This window comes from Excalfactoria chinensis, chromosome 27 (assembly GCF_039878825.1).
Source record: "Excalfactoria chinensis isolate bCotChi1 chromosome 27, bCotChi1.hap2, whole genome shotgun sequence".
Classification (NCBI taxonomy): Eukaryota; Metazoa; Chordata; class Aves; order Galliformes; family Phasianidae; genus Excalfactoria; species Excalfactoria chinensis.
The window spans coordinates 978,223-1,002,961 of record NC_092851.1 but is presented as its reverse complement, the minus strand read 5'-3'; the positions used below and the strand labels follow the sequence as shown (position 1 = coordinate 1,002,961).

The 24,739-nt window shown below is 49.7% G+C and overlaps 3 protein-coding genes and 2 non-coding genes across 5 annotated transcripts; 1 reads left to right on the top strand and 4 right to left on the bottom strand.

Moving 5' to 3' along the window:
- Positions 1 to 235: 235 nt before the first annotated feature.
- Positions 236 to 7,584, bottom strand: LOC140263029 (butyrophilin subfamily 1 member A1-like). The gene is made up of 5 exons (XM_072357762.1): positions 7,489 to 7,584; positions 3,151 to 3,249; positions 2,428 to 2,450; positions 2,085 to 2,197; positions 236 to 1,060 (listed from the first exon to the last, which is right to left on the bottom strand). The coding sequence occupies exons 1-5, from the start codon at positions 7,582 to 7,584 to the stop codon at positions 540 to 542; spliced, it is 852 nt and encodes a 283-aa protein (XP_072213863.1). The 3' UTR covers positions 236 to 539.
- On the bottom strand, positions 7,573 to 17,589 carry LOC140263129 (E3 ubiquitin-protein ligase TRIM39-like). Its single transcript, XM_072357882.1, is given in 9 exon segments — positions 7,573 to 8,452; positions 9,459 to 9,488; positions 9,683 to 9,798; positions 9,994 to 10,016; positions 11,140 to 11,370; positions 13,355 to 13,447; positions 14,338 to 14,615; positions 14,618 to 14,796; positions 17,484 to 17,589. Coding segments are annotated over 8 exon segments (1,485 nt in total). The 5' UTR covers positions 14,736 to 14,796; positions 17,484 to 17,589; the 3' UTR covers positions 7,573 to 7,856.
- On the bottom strand, positions 16,643 to 16,715 carry TRNAK-CUU (transfer RNA lysine (anticodon CUU)). The gene has a single exon. It is a non-coding gene; the product is annotated as a tRNA-Lys (tRNA).
- Positions 17,001 to 17,073, bottom strand: TRNAV-CAC (transfer RNA valine (anticodon CAC)). Its single transcript has one exon. It is a non-coding gene; the product is annotated as a tRNA-Val (tRNA).
- On the top strand, positions 17,274 to 24,739 carry LOC140263126 (E3 ubiquitin-protein ligase TRIM41-like). Its single transcript, XM_072357880.1, has 7 exons — positions 17,274 to 17,899; positions 19,674 to 20,191; positions 20,574 to 20,669; positions 21,150 to 21,380; positions 21,779 to 21,801; positions 22,118 to 22,245; positions 22,815 to 24,739. The coding sequence occupies exons 1-7, from the start codon at positions 17,527 to 17,529 to the stop codon at positions 23,330 to 23,332; spliced, it is 1,887 nt and encodes a 628-aa protein (XP_072213981.1). The 5' UTR covers positions 17,274 to 17,526; the 3' UTR covers positions 23,333 to 24,739.

The following is a 24,739-nucleotide window of genomic DNA, read 5'->3' as shown; positions in this document are numbered from 1 at the left end:
GTCAGGTTCAATTGGGATTAAGGGGAAACCAGTGGGTCCTTCCTATGCAGAGAGATGCAATCAGATGGGGAAGAAACAGAAGAGAGAAAGACACAGGGGGGACAATTAAGTGTTTTATTATTAATTATTGTACACTCTGAGGTTTCAAATAACAACCCTATAAGAAGAGTGGACCGCTTGGTTTGAAGGTGACCATCTCAGATGGGGACAACTGTACCTGCTCAAGCAAACCTGGGGGAAATTTGCCTTTCTGCCCCAATTTTGGGTGGGATTTTCCCTTCTGACCACCATTATCTACATTCTAGTCACCCAATGCAACACTTTTCCCCCCTTTTTTTGCCCTGTTTTTCTCTTGCTCGGCACTTCTTAACAGTATCACATCAGTCAATATCGTATCAATATGATTCCCTGTCAATAGATCAATGGGGATGAAGGGCACATAAAAACCCAAGCCCTCATTTCATCTGTTCCCTGTGGGGTGGGTGAGGAGGTGGCTGCCCCTTGAGGCTGTAGGATATGGGGTGACCCTTATCCATGTCTTAGGGACACAGCCTCAACTTGGACCTGACCCCCACCACCCACAGCCACGGACGGACCCTCTCCCCACCAAAGGACACATGGGAAAAAACAAAGATGAGCCCACCTTCATCGGCATCAAAAAACGCCACCGTCCCTCCAACGTAGTCCAAATGGATGCTGACCCTCCTGGGTACCCAACGCAAAGCTAACAAGGTCACCTTGTGGGTAGTGAGAGCTCGGACCTGTCCCCCCCATTTCTCCACCCCCCAAATCCCCCCTTTGGGACAGAGGTTGAGTTGACCCTTTCGAGGGATGGATTCTCGAGCCACACCGATGGCCCAGTCCCCTTCATCCCCCACTTCCACCTCCCAGCAATGGCGGCCAGAGGAGAAGCTTTGCTGGCCCAAAACAAAAGGCCAGTAGGCAAATCTTTCGGGGTTATCAGGAAGGTCTTGTCGTCCTTCCCCACGTTTCACACTCTTTAGGTCTTCGGAGAGGATGAGGTCGGGATGAGCGGTGTCGGGGTCCAGGGTGATGCTGGCTGTGGGGTGAAGGATAAAGGGTTGTAAGAGGAGGGAGAGGTTTTGGGGTCCTCACTGCCTTGAAGATGTGGAGAGGTTGGACCTCCAGCATGAAATGGATGTGCTTTAGGTGGCCACGCTTGAGTAGGGTTGTAGGATGGGACCATCCCTTCCAACCTCAGCCATTCCTGTGGGGCCATGGGTTGGAATCAGAAGGGTAGAAAATACCTAAGAAGAAAGAAGGTGAAAGGTGGATCCCTCTCTCATGTGCCAGTGCTAAAAGTGTTTTGAGCCACCAGAATGCCCAGAAATAAAGGTATTTATGCAGCTTTTTTGCTCAAATAAATGTCGAATGGAGGGAAAAGAAATGGAAGGAAAGAGATCTGTGAGATATTACCTAGCGAAGCCTGCAGTGCTTTATCTCCTCAGACCAACCCAGACCAGTTCAGCCCAACCCCATGCTTTAAAAAGCAAAGAGAGAGCTGAAATCTGAAGGCTGGGATAATGAATGAGTTCAACCCTCTCACCATATTTGCTTATGGGAAATGGGTTCTTTATCAAGGCGAGGGATCTGCCCTGGGGGCCATCATCCCAAATTACAGCCAGACTCGGCCTGCGGGGGTGAAGAAAACTTGTTTGGTTGCCTTGATTTTGTGTATTCCTCCCTCAGCATCTATTTTTGTCCTTTTGGGTACAGCCTTTGGGTCCAGGCGTGCCTCCATCTAACAGGTAACGCGGCTTTAGGTTCTCATGCTCGGCAAAAAGAACTCTTAGGAAAGGAAGAAGCTGGAGGGGGAGCAGAGCCAGAGAGCAGCCCGTCCTTCACCTCTACTCAGAAATCACAGCAAACGTGTAATTAAGAGCTTGGCAAACGAGGTCCTTTGGGTCTCAGCTGTTCATTTCTCCCGACTGGTAATAATAACCCGTTGCTCTTCCATCTCTCTGCATTATTCTGTTGCTAAAGAGGGTCTGGAATGAGAGATGGGCTGCTGGTTTTCACCAAAATATCAGCATTTCCCACCCAAAAAAAACCCTTCTGAATACCTTGAAGCTTCTTCAGGGTTTCCTTCATGCCGTTCCTCCATGAGAAATGGCAAACCCTCTCTTCTGGCCCTGGAGAAGCTCCTGTTGGCAGCTGGAAGGTCACTTTTCCATACCTGGGAGGGAAAATAAATGCATCTTTCAGGGTGATTCGATGCACGGCATCATTTTCAGGGCATCCAATGTCATGAGAGAGGAGGGGACGGCGATGTTTGCCCCTTTGCATCCCCCAAAATACCCTTCAGATCTCGCAGCTCCCCTGGAGCAGAAGAGCATTCATTGATGAGCTTTCTCCTCCATGGCCACTGCTTGATGCAAAGCTCACAGAAGAAGAGAGGCCACATACCTGGTGACGGGGCTTTTCACATCCTGGGGGTGGAAGAGAGGAAGAGGAGAGGGAACTCAGGTCAGTGCATGGACCCATTTTGCCTTTAAAGCATAGAAAGTTGTACTGTTTGAATAGGGATGGAGCTCTTGGGTCCTCCAACGTGTGGTCCATTTTGTCTTTAAATGATAAAGAGTTGTTTGAATAGAGATGGACCTCTTGGGTCTTCCAACATGTGGCCCATTTTGCCTTTAAATGATAGCAATAAAGAATTGTTTGACTAGAGATGGACCTCTTGGGTCCTCCAACATGTGGCCCATTTTGCCTTTAAATGATAGCAATAAAGAATTGTTTGACCAGAGATGGACCTCTTGGTTCTCCCTCCATGAAGAAGGTGAACCAACTCAAAAACATCCATGCAAGGCAATGAATCCTGCAGATCTATCCCACTTTAATCTCCCAACCCAGCCGTGGATTTCCCCTTTTAACACAGACCCCCATGAGGAAGTTCTGCAGTAAGGTGACAATATTAGGAGTAATGAGATGAGGAGAAAACAATGGGGGAAAGAGAAAGCTTCAAACCTCCATCTCCTAATTGTGGTGGGGGTTTCAGGCTGATGGAATGGTGTAAAACAAGAGGAAAACACCTGAATTAAGCCACCATCCAATTGGTCAGGGTGGGGAGGATATCCCTAAAGGATTTTTCCCCTTAAAAAGAGCTTCCCCCTGGAGGAATTCACTCACCGAATGTTGACTCTTCTCTCCCTGTGCTTTCGTTTCCGCCTCCGAGAGTTTGGTGGTGTTTTTCTGCCTCTTCTCAATCTCATTTTTCAAGTCTTCCAGCTGTCAGAGCAAGAAGAGCTCCGTGTTTTCCTGCCTGGAATCTGAACTCTCTCGGTTGGGGTTCAGCTTTATTTCTGATGTAAGAAGTGAATATAAAGAGCAGCAGGACTGGAAATACAACGGGGACCTCATGGGTGGGCATCACCCAGCGGAGGAGCTCAATGGTGAACTGGAATCCTTAGTAAATTTCATTGGAGGAGGGGAAGAAATCAAGCTCAGAAAGTCATTAAACAGAATGGCACGAATTTGGGGCAGAAAGATGAGGGTCCTAAAAGCATAGGGAGGCAAAAAGGATGGAGAGGAATGACCCTAATGATTGAATTTGGTGGTGGAGGGAGGCAAAAAGAATGGAGAGGAATGACCCTAATGACTGAATTTGGTGGTGGAGGAAAGGAAGAAATCAAACTCAGAAAGTCATTAAACAGAATGGCACGAATTCGGGGCAGAAAGATGAGGGTCCTAAAAGCATAGGGAGGCAAAAAGGATGGAGAGGAATGACCCTAATGATTGAAATCGGTGGTGGAGGAAGGGAAGGAATCAAGCTCAGAAAGTCATTAAACAGAATGGTACGAATTCAGGGCAGAAAGATGAGGGTCCTAAAAGGACAGGAGGCAAAAAGGATGGAGAGGAATGACCCTAATGATTGAATTTGGTGGTGGAGGGAGGCAAAAAGAATGGAGAGGAATGACCCTAATAACTGAATTTGGTGGTGGAGGAAGGGAAGGAATCAAACTCAGAAAGTCATTAAATAGAATGGCACAAATTTGGGGCAGAAAGATGAGGGTCCTAAAAGGACAGGAGGCAAAAAGGATGGAGAGGAATGACCCTAATGATTGAATTTGGTGGTGGAGGAAGGGAAGAAATCAAACTCAGAAAGTCATTAAACAGAATTCGGGGCAGAAAGATGAGGGTCCTAAAAGGACAGGAGGCAAAAAGGATGGAGAGGAATGATCCTAATGATTGAATTTGGTGGTGGAGGAAGGGAAGAAATCAAACTCAGAAAGTCATTAAACAGAATTTGGGGCAGAAAGATGAGGGTCCTAAAAGCATAGGGAGGCAAAAAGGATGGAGAAGAATGACCCTAATGATTGAATTTGGTGGTGGAGGAAAGGAAGGAATCAAACTCAGAAAGTCATTAAATAGAATTCGGGGCAGAAAGATGAGGGTCCTAAAAGGACAGGAGGCAAAAAGGATGGAGAGGAATGATCCTAATGATTGAATTTGGTGGTGGAGGAAGGGAAGAAATCAAACTCAGAAAGTCATTAAACAGAATTTGGGGCAGAAAGATGAGGGTCCTAAAAGCATAGGGAGGCAAAAAGGATGGAGAAGAATGACCCTAATGATTGAATTTGGTGGTGGAGGAAAGGAAGGAATCAAACTCAGAAAGTCATTAAATAGAATGGCACGAATTCGGGGCAGAAAGATGAGGGTCCTAAAAGAACAGGAGGCAAAAAGGATGGAGAGGAATGACCCTAATGACTGAATTTGGTGGTGGAGGAAGGGAAGGAATCAAACTCAGAAAGTCATTAAACAGAATGGCACGAATTTGGGGCAGAAAGATGAGGGTCCTAAAAGGACAGGAGGCAAAAAGGATGGAGAGGAATGACCCTAATGATTGAATTCGGTGGTGGAGGAAGGGAAGGAATCAAACTCAGAAAGTCATTAATCAGAATGGCATGAATTTGGGGCAGAAAGATGAGGGTCCTAAAAGCATAGGGAGGCAAAAAGGATGGAGAGGAATGACCCTAATGATTGAAATCGGTGGTGGAGGAAGGGAAGGAATCAAGCTCAGAAAGTCATTAAACAGAATGGTACGAATTCGGGGCAGAAAGATGAGGGTCCTAAAAGGACAGGAGGCAAAAAGGATGGAGAGGAATGACCCTAATGACTGAATTTGGTGGTGGAGGAAGGGAAGGAATCAAACTCAGAAAGTCATTAAACAGAATGGCACAAATTCGGGGCAGAAAGATGAGGGTCCTAAAAGAACAGGAGGCAAAAAGGATGGAGAAGAATGACCCTAATGATTGAATTTGGTGGTGGAGGGAGGCAAAAAGAATGGAGAGGAATGACCCTAATAACTGAATTTGGTGGTGGAGGAAGGGAAGGAATCAAACTCAGAAAGTCATTAAATAGAATGGCACAAATTTGGGGCAGAAAGATGAGGGTCCTAAAAGGACAGGAGGCAAAAAGGATGGAGAGGAATGACCCTAATGATTGAATTTGGTGGTGGAGGAAGGGAAGAAATCAAGCTCAGAAAGTCATTAAACAGAATGGCACGAATTTGGGGCAGAAAGATGAGGGTCCTAAAAGCATAGGGAGGCAAAAAGGATGGAGAGGAATGACCCTAATGATTGAATTCGGTGGTGGAGGGAGGCAAAAAGAATGGAGAGGAATGACCCTAATGACTGAATTTGGTGGTGGAGGAAGGGAAGGAATCAAACTCAGAAAGTCATTAAACAGAATGGCACGAATTCGGGGCAGAAAGATGAGGGTCCTAAAAGCATAGGGAGGCAAAAAGGATGGAGAGGAATGACCCTAATGATTGAATTTGGTGGTGGAGGATGGGAAGGAATCAAACTCAGAAAGTCATTAAACAGAATGGCACGAATTCGGGGCAGAAAGATGAGGGTCCTAAAAGCATAGGGAGGCAAAAAGGATGGAGAGGAATGACCCTAATGATTGAATTTGGTGGTGGAGGGAGGCAAAAAGAATGGAGAGAAATGACCCTAATGACTGAATTTGGTGGTGGAGGAAGGGAAGGAATCAAACTCAGAAAGTCATTAAACAGAATGGCACGAATTTGGGGCAGAAAGATGAGGGTCCTAAAAGGACAGGAGGCAAAAAGGATGGAGAGGAATGACCCTAATGACGACACGTTGCCACCCAGCAGCTGACACCTACCAGATCCTCCAGGTTTGGGCACTCCAGGGCTCTCTTCTTCCTCACAGACCTTCTCTCTCCTCCTTCAGAAAACCTAATATCCCTCTGAATTTCATCCCCCGGTGTAACCCACAGAACCTGTTGTTTTCAACCCTTTGATGGGGTTGGGGTTTTCCCTTCCTGTTCCTTCCCAGTCTGGGTTAGAGCTGTGGGATGGATGCGTTGAGCCTGCAAGGTCTGCTCTTGGTGTCACCTTTGGCAGGGTGTGCTGGGAGCTTTGGGTTTCTCCTTTGGTTTTGTCCCAGTTTCTTGACCTGGGGTGATGCTGAGAGATGTCACCTTGCAGTGTTGTCACCTTCCTTTTAGGATAAAAGCCATCAGGGATTGGGGTTTTAGGGGGTGTACATGGGGAAGCCATAAAGGAAATAGGGAAGGGGATGTGGAGGAGCACAAGCGGAGGGTCTTTGGGATTTGACCTCTCTCTCTCAATAACTATAACTCATAGCACTCACAATCCTGGCTCTGAGCTCTCAAACCTTTCCAACCATTTCTACCCCACTGTCCTTGCGTTGAGCCCCATGGCCTGATAGACCTGCCCCTAAAATAAATCCATTCGTGATGTATATGCTCGATTTTTGCATGGCAACCATTGAGACCCAACTGAAGGAGATAACTGCCCATTCTCTCGGGCAGGTTTGCAGGGGTTGAACTCCACTTAAAGCAAACCCTTCCCATAGGGAAGAGCCACAAGGAAGGCACTTTGGGAGCTGAAGAACTGGAAGCCAACTCCTTGCAACAGCTCCCATGGGGCACAGAGCCTTTCATCCCCAAATAAGGAGCCCCATCGTTGGGTAAATGAGCCGAATCGTTGGGCAAATGAGTCACATCGTTGGGCAAATGAGTTTCATCCTGTCCTGAAAAGCACTGATTGCAGAGCTCGGTAAACCAGCTGAGCTGGAAACATCTGCATTGCAGATTTATGGTGCAAAAAAAAAAACGACCTTGGAAGAGAATCAGAGCTTCTTTACCCCAAATTCCCCCCATCAAATGGGACCAACCGGCAACAATGGATGGGAATGAGGAAAGGTACCAACACAGCAAAGGGCAACATTGAAGTTTCGGCTGTAGATTTGACCTTTGGAAGGTGGTGAGGTGGGGTTTTGTCATGGGATACCCACTCATATCGCATCTGTTATTCTAAGCCTGCTGCCGTCTGCCTCCCTCCCACTCTCTTTTAGTTCCTCTTCTTGGTTCTACAATCACCAACCCGTGTTTATTTTGGTGCCTCTTCTTCCTCTTTCGGGCTTTCTCAGAAGGGAAAATGGGTTTTTGAGGGAATCCATTCAGTCGAGTTCTCACCCCGAGCAGCTCTTCCTTCTTCACTTTGTTGGCCCAAAGCAAACCCAGAGCTGTACGCCCATTAGCGAGGCAGAAAACGAAGCGCACAGAACACATGTTTAATTGAAATTAACTATCAGAAACGTAGGCAGAGACCAGCTCCCCACACCAGGCGCTGCTATTTGCCCCAGATCTGCCCCATGATTGATGCCAGATAGATGCATAAACCTCCTTCCAGCTCTTCAGTGCACGCTGGTGGCTTCCCCATTCTGTAGTGGGACCACCCCAGTGCTCCCCAATGGGAACAGACATGGGGCAGAGCAGAGGGTCCCCATTGGCTCCAAGCAACCACACGGCACACGTCATCATCAGAGGCCCCTTTTCACATCTCAAGGACAGATCTTTAGGGCAGATCTGAACCCAACCCAATCCAGATGGGACATCAGCTGCCCGCTCGTGGTCTGCTCCTCCGAAGGGGAATTTGGGGTGATTTCTTGCAAGCGAGCCCCCATCCCTATCTTGAACCAAGGGAGGACCTTCTCCCCATTGAACGAAGCTCTGGTGTACACCAAGATGGGAGTGTCATCATCTGAGCTGAAAAAGGCCACCCGACCCCCTTCGTAGTCCAGAGAGACCCGAATCCTCCTGGGAAGTGCATTCAGACGTAGGTTGGCACGGGGGGACGTAAGGGAATGATAGGCCTCCAAAGCCCACACACCTTCTTTGGGGCTAAAGCTCATGGGTCCCTTCCTCTTTATAGAAGCTCGGGCCACCCCTAAGGCCCACACACCCCCCTGGCCCACCTCTACCTCCCAGAAATGCCTCCCTGAGGTGAAACCTTGGCAACCCAACATGCAGGGCTCGAAGTTGAACCTCTCGGGGTTCTCGGGGAGGTCTTGTGGTATCAGTTGGCCCCGGGCTTGTTTTCGGTCTTCGGAGAGATAAAGGTTGGGATGAGCAGTGGTGGGGTCCATGGTGACATTGGCTGTGGGACACAAGGGGGAATGAAGATAGGATTTAGGGTTGGGGAGAGCGGGAGAGGTTCCTCTTCCTTCCATCCTTTCTCTGGGTGCTTTTGGACATGGGTTATTGGTGGTTGGGTTGGGTTGATGGTTGGGTTGGGACATGAAGGGGAATGCAGATAGGATTTAGGGTTGGGAAGAGATGGAGAGGTTCCTCTTCCTTCCATCTTTTTCTCTGGGTGTTTTTGGACATGGGTTATTGATGGTGGGGTCCATGGTGATGTTGGCTATGGGAGGTTGGGTTGGGTTGATGGTTGGGTTGGGACATGAAGGGGAATGAAGATAGGATTTAGGGTTGGGAAGAGATGGAGAGGTTCCTCTTCCTTCCATCCTTTCTCTGGGTGCTTTTGGACATGGGCTATTGGTGGTGGGTTGATGGTTGGGTTGGGACATGAGGGGGAATGAAGATAGGATTTAGGGTTGGGGAGAGATGGAGAGGTTCCTTTTCCTTCCATCCTTTCTCTGGGTGCTTTTGGACATGGGTTATTGGTGGTTGGGTTGGGTTGATGGTTGGGTTGGGACATGAGGGGGAATGAAGATAAGATTTAGGGTTGGGGAGAGAGGGAGAGGTTTCTTTTCCTTCCATCCTTTCTTTGGGTGCTTTTGGACATGGGTTATTGGTGGTGGGTTGGGTTGGGTTGTGTGATCTTTGGTGTCTTTTCCAACCTTTGTGATTCTATGGGGCTGTGTGTGGGGCTGCCACCAACCTGGGTGTCCCCCAATGGAGATGTAGGAGAATGGGGGAGAAGACAAATTTGAGGGCAGCATTACGGAGCAAAGAAGTGGGAAGGGGACAGCTTGACATTCATGGAGGGGAAGCACAAATGCTATTAGGTTTTGCTTTGTAGGACCACCAGCACTAGGATACAGTCCCCGTTTCCACCCTTCCCTATAGGATTGCATTGTTTTTTCCCATCCATATGCCAAGAAAACCACCCTTCCATCCCCAAGCTGCCATTACTGACATACCTGGCTCTTGCAGCTGAAACATCAGGCTGTCTGAAAGGAAGAACAAATTCACAACATCACGTTCATGCATCAAGCAAAGGGGGGGCTGCAGCTCAGCTTTGTCCTTATGGGAGCTGGGGGAAAGGAAACCATAGGGGTCTGGGGGCTTCGCAGTGCAAGAAGTTTATTGTAAGAGCCCCAAGACCCTTCCAAACATGGAGGAGACCCCAACCCAACTGGGTTACCTTGGCATTGCCTCAAGGTGCGTCTCACCACGATGTTCTTCTGAAGGAAATCCTCTAATCTTCTTTCTAGATGAGGGGAAATCTCTGCCGGAGGGTTGAACTTCGTCATCTCACAGCTGCAAAGAGAGGGGAAGGATGGGGATGGGGGGCAAGGTTTTGTGTTGTGTTGGTTGATCATTATATTCTCAATAGGAGAAGCTACAAGATGAGGATATTTGCCTGGGGACAACATCCCATTCTCCTATGGTGTGTAATCGTCCCCCAAACACCATAAAAAAGCCAGGGTGAAAATAGGAAGGGGGTCATTTTACCTATTCAAAAGCCTCCTGATGTCCTAAAGGTGGGAGGAGAGAGGAGAGATGGATCAGAAGACGAGCACCATTCATTGCCCCTTCATATGGCAATGCAAAGCAAAGACCACCCTACCCACGGTGTGATCCCAACCCAACAGCTATAGGGAGCTCCTATAGGGCAATGCAAAGCAAAGACCACCCTACCCACGGTGTGACCCCAACATAGGGAGCTCCTATAGGGCAATGCAAAGCAAAGACCACCCTACCCACGGTGTGACCCCAACCCAACAGCTATAGGTAGCTCCTATAGGGCAATGCAAAGCAAAGACCACCCTACCCATGGTGTGACCCCAACATAGGAAGTTCCTATAGGGCAATGCAAAGCAAAGACCACCCTACCCATGGTGTGACCCCAACATAGGAAGTTCCTATAGGGCAATGCAAAGCAAAGACCACCCTACCCACGGTGTGACCCCCAACCCAACAGCAACAACATAGGGAGCTCCTATAGGGCAATGCAAAGCAAAGACCACCGCACCCAAGGTGTGACCTCCCCAACAGCAACATAGGGAGCTCCTATAGGGCAATGCAAAGCAAAGACCACCCTACCCACGGTGTGACCCCAACATAGGGAGCTCCTATAGGGCAATGCAAAGCAAAGACCACCCTACCCACGGTGTGACCCCAACATAGGGAGCTCCTATAGGGCAATGCAAAGCAAAGACCACCCTACCCACGGTGCGATCCCAACCCAACAGCAACATAGGGAGCTCCTATAGGGCAATGCAAAGCAAAGACCACCCTACCCACGGTGTGACCCCAACATAGGGAGCTCCTATAGGGCAATGCAAAGCAAAGACCACCCTACCCACGGTGTGACCCCAACCCAACAGCTATAGGTAGCTCCTATAGGGCAATGCAAAGCAAAGACCACCCTACCCACGGTGCGATTCCAACCCAACAGCAACATAGGGAGCTCCTATAGGGCAATGCAAAGCAAAGACCACCCTACCCATGGTGTGATCCCATAATAGGGAGCTCCTATAGGGCAATGCAAAGCTAAGACCACCCTACCCACGGTGTGACCCCAACCCAACAGCTATAGGGAGCTCCTATAGGGCTGAGTTTGGGTTCTTAGGCTTTGCTCCCTTCGGGTTCTCTCACCAATAGGAATTTGCTATCGGGCTGTTGGAATTTGCCCTCCATTTCCCATATTAAGGTGTCGATGTGGGATATCTCCTCCAACACCTTCGTCGCCGCGTCCTCCTGCACTTTGGTGATGGTTCTATCCAGGTCTGCCAACTGGAGCAGCAGGGAACGCTCCTTCTCCTTTAGAAATAGCTGCAACTGCTGGAATTCGCACACTATCCTCTTCCCTTCCTTCTTGGTTTTCTCCTGTTGGGATGAGATGGAAAGACAATGGGATGGAATAGGGGCAGGGGGGATACTATAGGGTATTGGGATGTCGTGTGCTGGGGGGTATCAAAGCAAAACCAATGGGGATTTAGCAACAGGTAAATGGGAACTGAAGACCAAAACCAATGGGAATTGAACACCAAACCCAATGGGATTTTACCATTAAGACCAATGGGAATTGAACACCAAACCCAATGGGAATTGAACACCAAACCCAATGGGAATTTACCATTAGGACCAATGGGAATTGAACACCAAAACCCAATGTGATTTTACCATTAAGGCCAATGGGAATTGAACACCAAACCCAATGGGAATTGAACACCAAACCCAATGGGAATTTACCATTAGGACCAATGGGAATTGAACACCAAAACCCAATGTGATTTTACCATTAAGGCCAATGGGAATTGAACACCAAACCCAATGGGAATTTACCATTAGGATCAATGGAAATTGAACACCAAACCCAATGGGTTTTTCCATTAAGGCCAATGGGAACTGAACACCAAACCCAATGGGATTTTATCTCTGGGGTCAATGGAAACTGAACACCAAACCCAATGGGATTTTACCATTATGACCAATGGGAACTGAACACCAAACCCAATGGAATTTTACCATTAGGATCAATGGGAACTGAACACCAAACCCAATGGGAATTGAATACCAAAACCAATGGGATTTTACCATTAAGGCCAATGGGATCTGAACACCAAACCCAATGGGATTTTATCTCTGGGGTCAATGGGATCTGAACACCAAACTCAATGGGAACTGAACACCAAATCCAATGGGATTTTACCATTAGGGCCAATGGGAACTGAACACCAAACCCAATGGGAACTGAACACCAAACCCAATGGGAATTTACCATTAGGGCCAATGGGAATGGAACACCAAAACCCAATGGGATTCTACTACTGGGGTCAATGGGAACTGAACACCAAACCCAATGGGATTCTACTACTGGGGTCAATGGGAACTGAACACCAAACCCAATGGGAATTTACCATTAGGATCAATGGAAATTGAACACCAAACCCAATGGGTTTTTCCATTAAGGCCAATGGGAACTGAACACCAAACCCAATGGGATTTTAGCATTAGGATCAATGGGAACTGAACACCAAACCCAATGGGATTTTACCATTAAGGCCAATGGGAATTGAACACCAAAACCCAATGGGATTTTACCATTAGGATCAATGGGATCTGAACACCAAACCCAATGGGAACCAAACACCAAAACTAATGGGATTTTACCATTAAGGCCAATGGGAATTGAACACCAAACCCAATGGGAGTTTACCATTGGGGCCAATGGGAACTGAACACCAAACCCAATGGGATTTTACCATTAGGATCAATGGAAATTGAACACCAAACCCAATGGGTTTTTCCATTAAGGCCAATGGGATCTGAACACCAAACCCAATGGGAATTGAACAACAATACCAATGGGAATTTACCATTAGGATCAATGGGAACTGAACACCAAAACTAATGGGAACCAAACACCAAAACTAATGGGATTTTACCATTAAGGCCAATGGGAATTGAACACCAAAACCAATGGGATTTTACCATTAAGACCAATGGGAACTGAACACCAAACCCAATGGGATTTTACCATTAGGATCAATGGGAACTGAACACCAAACCCAATGGGAACCAAACACCAAACCCAATGGGATTTTAGCATTAGGATCAATGGGAACTGAACACCAAACCCAATGGGATTTTACCATTAGGGCCAACGGGACCTTACCCATAGAGGGCTATTTACATTGCTTTCGAAGGACCTCCAACGTTATCTCTTTCACACACGTCTTGCTGTGCAACCCCAGCTGATAAACACAAGTTTGGCACCTTCCCAGCCCAGATATGAGCCAAAAACACAAGATCTGGCCCCAAAACAAATAGGGTCGGATGGAAGGGGGGGGTTGTCTGCTCTACCCACCAAATATAGGCCTGTCCTTCCACCATTCTTCCTGCTTTCCAGGTATCTTTCCCTCTCCTCTTTTGAAGCTTGGAGGCGAGCTTGGATTTCTTCCTATTGCCATAAGAAGAATGGAGGATGCATAGAGATATATAGGGGGGAAGGGGAATAAAATGCAACGAAAGGGGGGGAAAAATGGGGTAAAAGAGCATGAAATCAGCACTGGCGGCTGCATGAGGAGGTGTGGAAAGGCAAGATAAGCACATTTCCCTTCAAAACAAGCCCCAAAAATGGCATTTTTGGACCCAAATTGCAAATGGGGGGGATGCATGCAGCGAAAGGCTCCTGCATTGCAAATAGGGGGGATGCATGAAGCAAAAGGGTCCTGCATTGCAAATAGGGGGGATGCATGAAGCTAAAGGGTCCTGCATTGCAAATAGGGGGATGCATGAAGCAAAAGGGTCCTGCATGAAGCAAAATGGTCCTGCATTGCAAACAGGGGGGGATGCATGAAGCAAAAGGGTCCTGCATTGCAAATAGGGGGGTTGCATGAAGCAAAAAGGGTCCTGCATTGCAAATAGGGGGGTTGCATGAAGCAAAAGTGTCATACATTGCAAATAGGGGGGATGCATGAAGCTAAAGCGTGCTGCATTGCAAATAGGGGGGATGCATGAAGCAAAAGGGTCCTGCATGAAGCAAAATGGTCCTGCATTGCAAACAGGGGGGGATGCATGAAGCAAAAGGGTCCTGCATTGCAAATAGGGGGGTTGCATGAAGCGAAAGGGTCCTGCATTGCAAATAGGGGGGATGCATGAAGCGAAAGGGTCCTGCATTGCAAATAGGGGGGATGCATGAAGCAAAAGGGTCCTGCATTGCAAATAAATAGGGGGGATGCATGAAGCAAAATGGTCCTGCATTGCAAACAGGGGGGATGCATGAAGCAAAAGGGTCCTGCATTGCAAATAGGGGTCATGCATGAAGCAAAAGGGCTTTTAGGACCGTACCTTGTACTCATTGGCCGCCTGCTGGGCAGGGAGCACAGTGTGAGATCGATGAGCTTGTGCTGCATCGCATTGCTTGCAAACGGGTTCCTGATCGTCTTTGCAGAAGAGCTTGCAAGCTTCTCGGTGCTGTTTGCACCAAGCAGAGGAATGAGAGCTCAATTGCCTTGCAATGCAGGCGATGTTTGCAAGCTCTCTGCTAGGGCGAAAGCTTGCATGCAACGTCGTTTTCCTGCATTGCGGGCATGCAAAACGATCTTGCAATCCTTCCCAATAGCGGAGATGCAAACCCGGCAGAAATGATGGCCGCAAGGGATGGAAACGGGATCCTGGAAGTAACTTAAGCAGATGGAGCAAGAGGCTTCGCTTTGCAAGCTGTCCAATGGGCTTTGAGTTGCCATCGGGGGCTGCTGTTGGGCTTCTGAGCCATTAAAGGGACCTTTCGTCCTGCTTCGCTATTAGCTGATAAGAGATAAGCCGGCCCCAAAGGCTGAGCCTTGAGCCAAACAAGGCTGGGATATCGCATATATATGACCCCACATATACCCCCATATCTCCCCATATCCCCCCATGAGCCCCTATATACTCCCTATATCCCCCCATATCCCCCCACGACCCCCTATTTCCCCCCATATCTCCCCATATCCCCCTATATCCCCCCCCACAACCCCCCTATATCCTCCCATATCTCCCCATATCCCCTCAATACCCCTTATATCCCCCCCACAACCCCCCTGTGTCCTCCCATGACCCCACATATCCCCCCATATCATCCCCATAACCCCCTATATCCCCCCATGACCCCCCACATCCCCCCATATCTCCCCATATCTCCCCATATCCCCCTATATCCCCCCACAAACCCCCTATATCCCCCCAATACCCCCTATATTCCCCCATGACCCCCCATATCTCCCCATATCTCCCCATATTCCCCTATATCCCCCCCATGACCCCCACATCCCCCCATATCTCCCTATATCCCCCCACGACCCCATATCCCCCCCACAACCCCCCTATATCCCCCCCACAACCCTCCCATAACCCCCCTATAACCCCCCATATCCCCCCATGACCCCACATATCTCCCCATATCCTCCCCATATCCCCCTATATCCCCACCACAACTCCCCTATATCCCCCTGTGACCCCCCTATATCCCCCCATATCTCCCCATATCCTCCCCATATACCCCCATGACCCCCCACATCCCCCCATATCTCCCCATATCCCCCCACAACCCGCCTATATCCCCCCATATCTCCTCATATCTCCCCATATCCTCCCCATATCCCCCTATATCCCCCCACAAACCCCCTATATCCCCCCCAATACCCCCTATATTCCCCCATATTCCCCTATATTCCCCACTGCCCCCCTATATCCCCCCATATCCCTCCCATAACCCCCCTATAACCCCCCATATCCCCCCCATGACCCCACATATCTCCCCATATCCTCCCCATATCCTCCTATATCCCCACCACCACCCCCCTATATCCCCCCATATCCCCCCATATCCCCTCTATATCCCCCCATGACCCCACATATCCCCCCATATCCTCCCCACATCCCCCTATATCCCCCCCACAACCCTCCTATATCCCCCCATGACCCCCTATATCCCCCCACAACCCCACTATATCCCCCCATGACCCCACATAGCCCCCCATATCTCCCCATATCCCCCCGTGACCCCCCATATCTCCCCATATCCTCCCCATATACCCCCATGACCCCCCACATCCCCCCATATCTCCCCATATCCCCCCCAACAACCTGCCTATATCCCCCCATATCCCCCCATATCTCCCCATATCCCCCTATATCCCCCTATTACCCCCCTATATCCCCCCACGACCCCCTATTTCCCCCCATATCCTCCCCATATCCCCCTATATCCCCCTTACAACCCCCTTATATCCTCCTATTACCCCCCTCTATCCCCCCATATCTCCCCATATCCCCCTATATCCCCTATTACCCCCCTATATCCCCCCACGACCCCCTATTTCCCCCCATATCCTCCCCATATCCCCCTATATCCCCCTTACAACCCCCTTATATCCTCCTATTACCCCCCTCTATCCCCCCACGACCCCCCTATATCCCCCTATTGCCCCCCTATATCCCCCCACAACCCCCCCTATATCCCCCCTCGACCCCCTATTTCCCCCCATATCCTCCCCATATCCCCCCCCCACCCCCCTATAACCCCCATATCCCCCCATATCCCCCCATGTCTGGGTTTTGGGGTTTAGAATAGAGAAATACGGGACATAAAAAGGAAAGGAGCAATAAATGGAAGCGCCCAACGTGGGGCTCGAACCCACGACCCTGAGATTAAGAGTCTCATGCTCTACCGACTGAGCTAGCCGGGCTCATATAAACCTGTCTATATAAGCACTGCTATACGCTGATTATAGAGAGGCATTAATTAATTGCCTTGTTAATTAACCTGGTAATTAAAGGCAAATCAAAGGGGAAAAGGTGCGTTGGGAAATGGAGTCTATCCTTATGGGAACGGCGGGGGGTGGGGGGGGGGGAGTAAAAAATGGGGAAAAAAAGGGGAAAATAGTGGGAAAAGCGGGGAAAAAAGGGCAAAATGGAACGTTTAAAAGGGGAAAAAGGGAAAAAAAAGTGGAGATATTAAAAGGGAAAAGTCGTGTTTCTGCCCGGTTTCGAACCGGGGACCTTTCGCGTGTGAGGCGAACGTGATAACCACTACACTACAGAAACCCGCATACAACCCATAGGCCCCATTAGATCTACCCGGAGACAGAGAAACCGGAAGTCGCCCCCTCCCCCTGCCTAGAGCGCCCACCTCGTTGCTTAGCAACAAGACAACGACTTCCGGTCATGTGATTAACGGGAGTTGTGGGGGGCGTGGCTTAAGTGAAGTAAAACGGAAGTTCCGGTCACGTTATAATGGCAAAAGGGGGCGTGGCTTGAGGGGCCGGAAAGCGGAAGTGCTGCCGTTGCTTGGCGGAGTTCGTACCATAGAGGAACGACGGCGGCGGTGGGAGGGTGGGAGGTAGAGCGGCCCGCGGGGAGAGCGCTGTGAGGAGCGGCGAGGCTCGGCTAGGCCCGACTAGGCCTCACTAGGCCCCACTAGGCCCGACTAGGCCCGAGGAGGGAGAGGGGCTTACCGGAGGGGGGTTGTGGGGCATAAAAAGGCCTCGGGGCCTCCCCATGGAGGCGGTGGGTGAAGATGGAGCTTCGTCGGGTCGGTTGAACCCGGTGGAGACGCTTCAGGAAGAGGCGATCTGCGCCATTTGCTTGGATTACTTCGTGGAGCCGGTGTCGATCGGTTGCGGCCATAACTTCTGCCGGGTTTGCATCGCGCAGTTGTGGGGAGGGGGAGAAGCCGAGTTGGATGAGAGCGGAGCGGCCGCGGCTTTGGAGGAGGAAGAGGAGGAAGAGCTGGAGGAGGAGGAGGAAGATGAGCTGGGGGAGGAAGAGCTGGACGTGGAGCAGGAGGAGGAGGAGGAGGATGGAGGAGGGGAGGAGGATGATGACGACATGTGGAGCGACGTGGAAGAGGAGGATGGAGAGCTGTGGGAAGGTAGGGGGGCTGCGAGATGGGCCTGTCCTGTTATATGTCCTTATGTGGGTTTATTTGTATGTAATACTAGGGTTATTGTGGTCTACATGAGGGTAGGGGGGTCTTACAGAGGGGTCTGGACTAAGCCTGAGGGCAATAGGGTGCCTTCAAGCTGGGCCTGTCCTGTTATATGTCCTTCTAAGGGGCTGTTTGTATGTGATACTAAGGTTATGGTGGTCTACATGAGGGTAGGAGGGTCTTATAGAGGGGTCTGGGCTGGGGGCAATAGGGTGGCTTCAAGCTGGGCCTGTCCTGTTATATGTCCTTATGAGGGTCAGTTTGTAGGTGATGTTAAGCTTATGTTGGTCTACATGAGGGTAGGAGGGTCTTACAGAGGGATCTGGGCTGGGGGCAATAGGGTGCCTTCAAGCTGGGCCTGTCCTGTTATATGTCCTTATGTGGGTCAGTTTGTATGTAATACTAAGGTTATGGTGGTCTACATGAGGTCTTATAAAGGGGTCTGGGCTGGGGGCAATAGGGTGGCTTCAGGCTGGGCCTGTTGTATGTCCTTATAAGGGTCTGCTTGTATGTGATACTAGGGTTATTGTGGTCTACATGAGGGTAGGAGGGCCTTATAAAGGGGTCTGGGCTGGGGGCAATAGGGTGGCTTCAAGCTGGGCCTGTCCTGCTGTATCTCTTTATGAGGGTCAGTTTGTAGGTGATGCTAAGCTGGGAGGGTTATGTTGATCTACCTGAGGGTAGGAGGGCCCTACAGAGGGGTCTTGACTGGGGGCAATAGGGTGGCTTCAAGCTGGGCCTGTCCTGTTGTATTTCTTTATGAGGGTCTGTTTGCATGTAATACTAAGGATATGTTGGTCTACATAAGGGTAGGAGGGCCTTATAGAGGGGTCTGGGCTGGGGGCAATAGGGTGGCTTCAAGCTGGGCCTGTCCTGTTATATGTCCTCATATGGGTCTGTTTGTATGTAATACTAAGGTTATGGTGGTCTACATGAGGGTAGGAGGGCCTTATAGAGGGGTCTGGACTGAGCCTGAGGGCAATAGGGTGCCTTCAAGCTGGGCCTATCCTGTTATATGTCCTTATAAGGGTCTGTTTGTATGTGATACTAAGGTTATGGTGGTCTACCTGAGGGTAGGAGGGTCTTATAGAGGGGTCTGGGCTGGGGGCAATAGGGTGCCTTTAAGCTCGGCCTGGTCTGTTATATGTTCTTCTAAGGGGCTGTTTGTGATACTAAGGTTATGGTGGTCTACATGAGGGTAGAAGGGCCTTTTAGAGGGGTCTGGACTGAGCCTGAGGGCAACAGGGGGCCTTCAAGCTGGACCTGTCCTGTTGTATCTCTTTATGAGGGTCTGTTTGCATGTAATACTAAGGTTATGTTGATCTACCTGAGGGTAGGAGGGTGTTATAGAGGGGTCTGGACTGAGCCTGAGGGCAATAGGGTGGAATACAGCAGGACCAAGTGCCAAGTCTTGCACTGAGGTCACAACAACCCCATGCAGCTCTAGCTGGAGCAGAGGGGCTGAGAGGGAAAAGGATTTGGGGGTGAATATAAGCCAGGAAGGCCCATGACATCTTGGTTTTGTATCAGAAATAGAGCAGCTAATGGAAGCAGGAGGTGATTATCCCTTTATATTGGCACTGGTGAGGCCACCCCTCAGTTCTGGGTCTCATTCTCCCTATAAGAAAGACATGGAGGCTTGGAAGGCATGATGGGGGGGGGAAGGGGTTGGACTCAATGATCCCCCTTTTTCAACCTTAATGATTCTGATTCTCAGACCCCGTGGAAGAGGAGCTGTGGGACGGAGGAGGGGTGCAGGAAGAGCTGTACTTTGGGGACGATGATTACGATGAGGATGTGATGGAGGAAGATGTGGAAGAAGAGGAGGAGGAGGAAGACGAAGCTCAGAGCCCTCCTCCTCCTGTCTTACCTACCCGCTCTCGACGCCTGCAAACCTTCACCTGCCCCCAATGCCGAAAAACCTTCTTCCAAAGGAATTTCAGACCCAACCTCCAGTTGGCCAACATGGTGCAGATCATCCGACAGCTCCATCCTCACCCGCAACGCCTCGCGCCGCCCGCAGGCTCATCAGCTTCAGGGGGTCCTGGGGGGAACCCAGGGGTCTTATTGGCAACGGGAGGTCGGGGTTGTCCGAATCTTTGTGAGAAGCATCAGGAACCTTTGAAGCTGTTTTGTGAGGTGGATGAGCAAGCCATCTGCGTGGTGTGCAGGGAGTCGAGGAGCCACAAACATCACAGCGTTGTGCCCTTGGAGGAAGTGGTGCAGGATTATAAGGTGTGGGGAGTTTGGGGAAGGGTCAGGGTGGGATTAGAAGGGGTTTGGGGAAGGGTTGTAGTGGAGAAGGTGGGGAGAAGTGGAGGCTTAAAGGGAAAGTGAGGTTGGGATCAAGCGTCTTGCTGGGCTGGTTGGGTTGGAATCGTGGGAGGCTGCGAAACCACACGCTGCTATGAGGAGGTGGAAGGGTCTGGGTACCCGTTTTCTGCTTAAAAAACACCTTCCCAGCGCAGTTCCTTAGAGAAAGCAAAAGGGAAGTGGTGTGAAAGTTGGCTCTGAGGTTCCGTTTTCAGCTCTGCCACCAAATTAAGGGACAAAAAGAGGAGAGGAGGGGATTGCTGCAGACAGGGTTGGCTGAGTTGTTGCGTTTCCTTCCCCTCAGTACAAACTCCAGAGTCACTTGGAGCCACTGAAGAAGAAGCTGGATGCGGTGCTGAAGCAGAAGTCGAACGAGCAGGAGAAGATCACAGAGCTGAGGGTAAGAGATGAAGGTTTCTGCGCTTTGTAGACTCATATGAAAGAATCATAAGGGTTGGGAAAGACCACAAAGATCATCAGTTCTGACTATTGACACCAATGGGAGTTGTGCCTTGGTGGCTGAGCAGGGAGAGAAGCTTTGCAGCTCTGAGCTCTCACGGAGGCATCATATTCCCTTTCCTGCAATTATTGGGCTGTGAGGGCTTGGAAACGGTTTCCCAGTTGAATTTAGAGCTTAATGAGAGCTTTGTGTTGAGTGGGAATTGGTGGTTTGGGAACTGGTTATCCCTCATTTGAGGATGCTCTACATCTAAACCTGTGTAAGCTTTGCTCAGTTCTGGCTGCGGTGCATTTAAGAGATGCATTGAGCTTTATGGCGTGTGATTAAAAACCAAAGGGAAGCATAGCACAGCACCCTGAAAACGAGCTGATCTCTCCCCTTCCTGCAGCAATTCCCTCAATGCTTTTCCTCCTTCTGCAGGAGAAAATGAAGCTGGAAATCAAGGAATTCGAGTCCGATTTCGAGCTGCTCCACCAGTTCCTCATTGGGGAGCACGTGCTGCTGTTGCACCAGCTGGAGGAGCGCTATGAAAGCCTGCTGGCCCGGCAGAGCAGCAACATCAGCCAGCTGGAGGAACAGAGTGCAGCCCTCAGCCGCCTTATCGCAGAGGCAGAAGATAAGAGCAAACAGGACGGGCTGCAGCTGCTCAAGGTCTTCTTCCATCCCTTTTCCTTGTCTTTTATGGCAAGGTGATAAAAAACGATGGTGGGAATAATGCTCCAGAAAAGCTCCCGTGTCATTAAGAGAGTGCCTTTAGTTGGTGGGATGGGTGCTTCCCCATCCTTCCTTGTGGTGGTTTTTGAGGGGAAAATAGGAATTGGAGGGGATGCCCTGAGAGATTTAGGGTCTGTTTTAGCAAGGAAAGCCTACAGCAATGTGAGGGCTGTTGTCTTTAGTGCTTTGTTCCCTGTGGGTAAGGGAATCATACTGGCTCAGTGCTGAGTTGTAGCTGATAAGAGGATTTATTGGGAGCAACGTTTGGTGGGATTGGCATCAGTCCTCCCTAATCTTTTCCTTCTCTTTCCCACCTCGCTGCCTCCTTCCCACAGGACATCAAAGGCACTTTTATCAGGTCAGTGACTTTGTTTTTCACTGTAAATAACCTTTTTTTAATGTCAAAAAAAACAAAAGCATTTGAGTTTTTTGTTTTAAATCCCGTGTGACCGGTACGTTTGGTGCCTGGTAATGGAGTGCATGTGGTTCTATCCCAGCTCTGTCTGCTGGTTGAGGGAGGGTGGGGGAAGCTGGCTGCACCAGTGCAACCAGTTTAGCCGATCCGTGCTTTACTCTGGTGTATCCAGAGCACGTATTGGCTTCATGCAGGCCTCCTCACTTCCTTCCTGCTGCTGAAATTCTCTGCTTTTTCCCTCTTCCTCCCCACCAACAAGATGTGAGAACATCAAATTCCAAGAGCCCGAAATGGTGCTGGTGGACGTAGGGAAGAAATACCGCAACTATTTCCTGCAGGACGTGGTGATGAGAAGGATGGAGAAAGCCTTCAGCAAAGTCCCACAGGGTGAGAAAGTCCTCTTCCTTCCATAGATACACCCACTTGGCCTGGGGGATGCCTCTACCTTGGCCTGGCCTTTCCCCAGCTCTCTTGGGGTTCCCCTTCCAGCTCTGTGCTCCCATGGTTTGCAGCCTTATGATGCTTTAAGCAACATCCCTCTGTTCTCCCTTTGCTTTTCCTTTTTGCCTTGTCTTGGGTTCCCCCTACTGTAGCTCCTCCATAAAACAGGGGGTGATGTGGATCTAAATACACCATAAGTCGTAGCTCCTCCATATAACGGGGTGAAATTGATCTGAATTCACCATAAATCATAGCTCCTCCATATAACGGGGTGAAATTGATCTGAATTCACCATAAATCATAGCTCCTCCATATCATGGGGTGATGTGGGTTCACCATAAATCATAGCTCCTCCATATAACAGGGAGTGATGTGGATTTGGATTCACCATAAAGGAGGGATGGGTGCCTTAAACTCAGACTAGATGACTATTTAGGGCTAGGGTGCAACATGGGGGAGGGGAAAAGGCACCGGGTGACCCCCAAACCAACCCCTTTCTCTGCCCTTCCTTCCAGCTGACATCACACTGGATCCTGACACCGCTCACCCTCGTCTCAGCCTCTCCCTTGACCGTCGTAGCGTGAAGCTGGCAGAGCGACGTCAGGAACTCCCCGACAACCCCAAACGTTTCGACTCCGATTACTGCGTCTTGGGATCTCAAGGTTTCACCACAGGTCGTCACTATTGGGAGGTAGAAGTCGGGGGTCGGAGAGGTTGGGCGGTTGGGGCTGCACGTGAGACGGCTCGACGTAAAGAAAAAACCATGGGGCCTCATCCAAAAAGGGAGATCTGGTGCGTTGGTACCAATGGGAAGAAGTACCAAGCGTTGACGGCCACGGAGCAGACGGCTTTGTCACCCAGCGAGCGACCCAGGCGCTTCGGTGTCTACTTGGACTATGAAAGGGGTCAGCTTTGCTTCTACAACGCCGAGAGCATGACCCACATCCACACCTTCAACGCTTCCTTCCACGAGCGCATCTTTCCTTTCTTTCGAATCCTGGCTAAGGGCACTCGTATAAAAATCTGCACCTGATGGGCCCTTTGGCTTCTGATTTCATTTTTTTTTCCTCCCTTTTATTTTTTTTTGCCTCCCTGCCTCATCTTTTGGGTCTCACTTTGGGACCCGACGGCTGCACTTGTTGTCTCGCACCTGCTTGCTCACAAGGCCTCTTCCCTCCTTTCTCCTGTCCTCGTCCCAGCTCTTATTTGGGGTCACGATCCCAGGCTGTGGTTTGGTTTGCAGAAGGGATCCAATCTCCTTGCTGGAGGTTTTCCCTTCAGCTCTTGGTGCTATATAGGCTCCCCCTTTTGCCTTTCCCAGTCCTCGCAGCAGCTTTCCAAGCCCGCTCTTCCCTGTTTTGTTTAAAGCCTGTGGTCAAGCTTTGCATTGTTTGCTTTCTGGATGCGGAGCTCGAGTCGAGGATGCTGGGCTTTGTACATTGTGACACAAGCGCTGCTTGTGCCCTCTTGGACATCGCTTTCTCAAAGTCACTCAGATGCACCAAGGAGCCTCATTTCTTTTTTATTTTCCAGTTTTAGGGGCACCACCTTCTTTCCACCTCCCACCCAGCCACCACTTGGACCTCAAACCTTCCTATTCCTCTGCTTGCCCACCTTCCCCTTTTGCTCTTCTTCCCCCCTCCTCTGTGGTTGGGGTCTCCAGCTTTCCCTCTGCCCCCCATCATTCCCTCGCCAACCATTTCTTGTGGGCCTGGCACTTTATTTAGGGCCACGTAGGCCAGGGAAGGGTGCAAAGAAAGAAACCAACCAGGCAACTTCCACCCCTGAGGCCACTCAGAGTGGTGGGAAGCAGCCTGGTTTCCCCTCGCAGCTTAAAGAGCTCTCTGAGGTGGGGGATATTTATTTTCTCTTCCCTTTTTTTCAGCTGCTTGTTGAATTTCCAGCTGAATCCTGTCCCACCTGAGAGACTCTCGATCGCACCCAGTTGTGTTTTACTTCTATTTTTTTTTGTTGGTGGATTGGTATTATTATTATTAATTTCTTTTTTTTTTTTTTTTCCTGTTGGCGTTACAGAGCTAGTTCGAAATATTTTTGGCTAAAAATAAGAATTAAATGGAGATCTAGTTTTTTGAAATGTCAAGAAATAATAATAAATAATAAATAATAAAAAGTTTTAAAGCTGAGCCTCTCGCTTATTGAGAGCCTGCAGAGGATAGGAGGTGGGGTGCAGCCCCCCTCGGTCTCCTGTTAACTCCTGCTGTTAAGATGTAACTTAAGCCTTGCATCATTAACATCCTGACTTAAGCCTTGCATCATTCATCTTAACGAGCAGTAATTCAGATTGGGCTGCTTTCCTTCAGCAGCCTGAGAAGGCATGGAGGCTGTTGGTGAACTGAGCTCTGTTATCACCTCTCCTGCACTCCCAGCATCTCTAGTGCCTCTATTTGTGGTGGTGGTGGTTGTTTTCTATTTGGCCTCT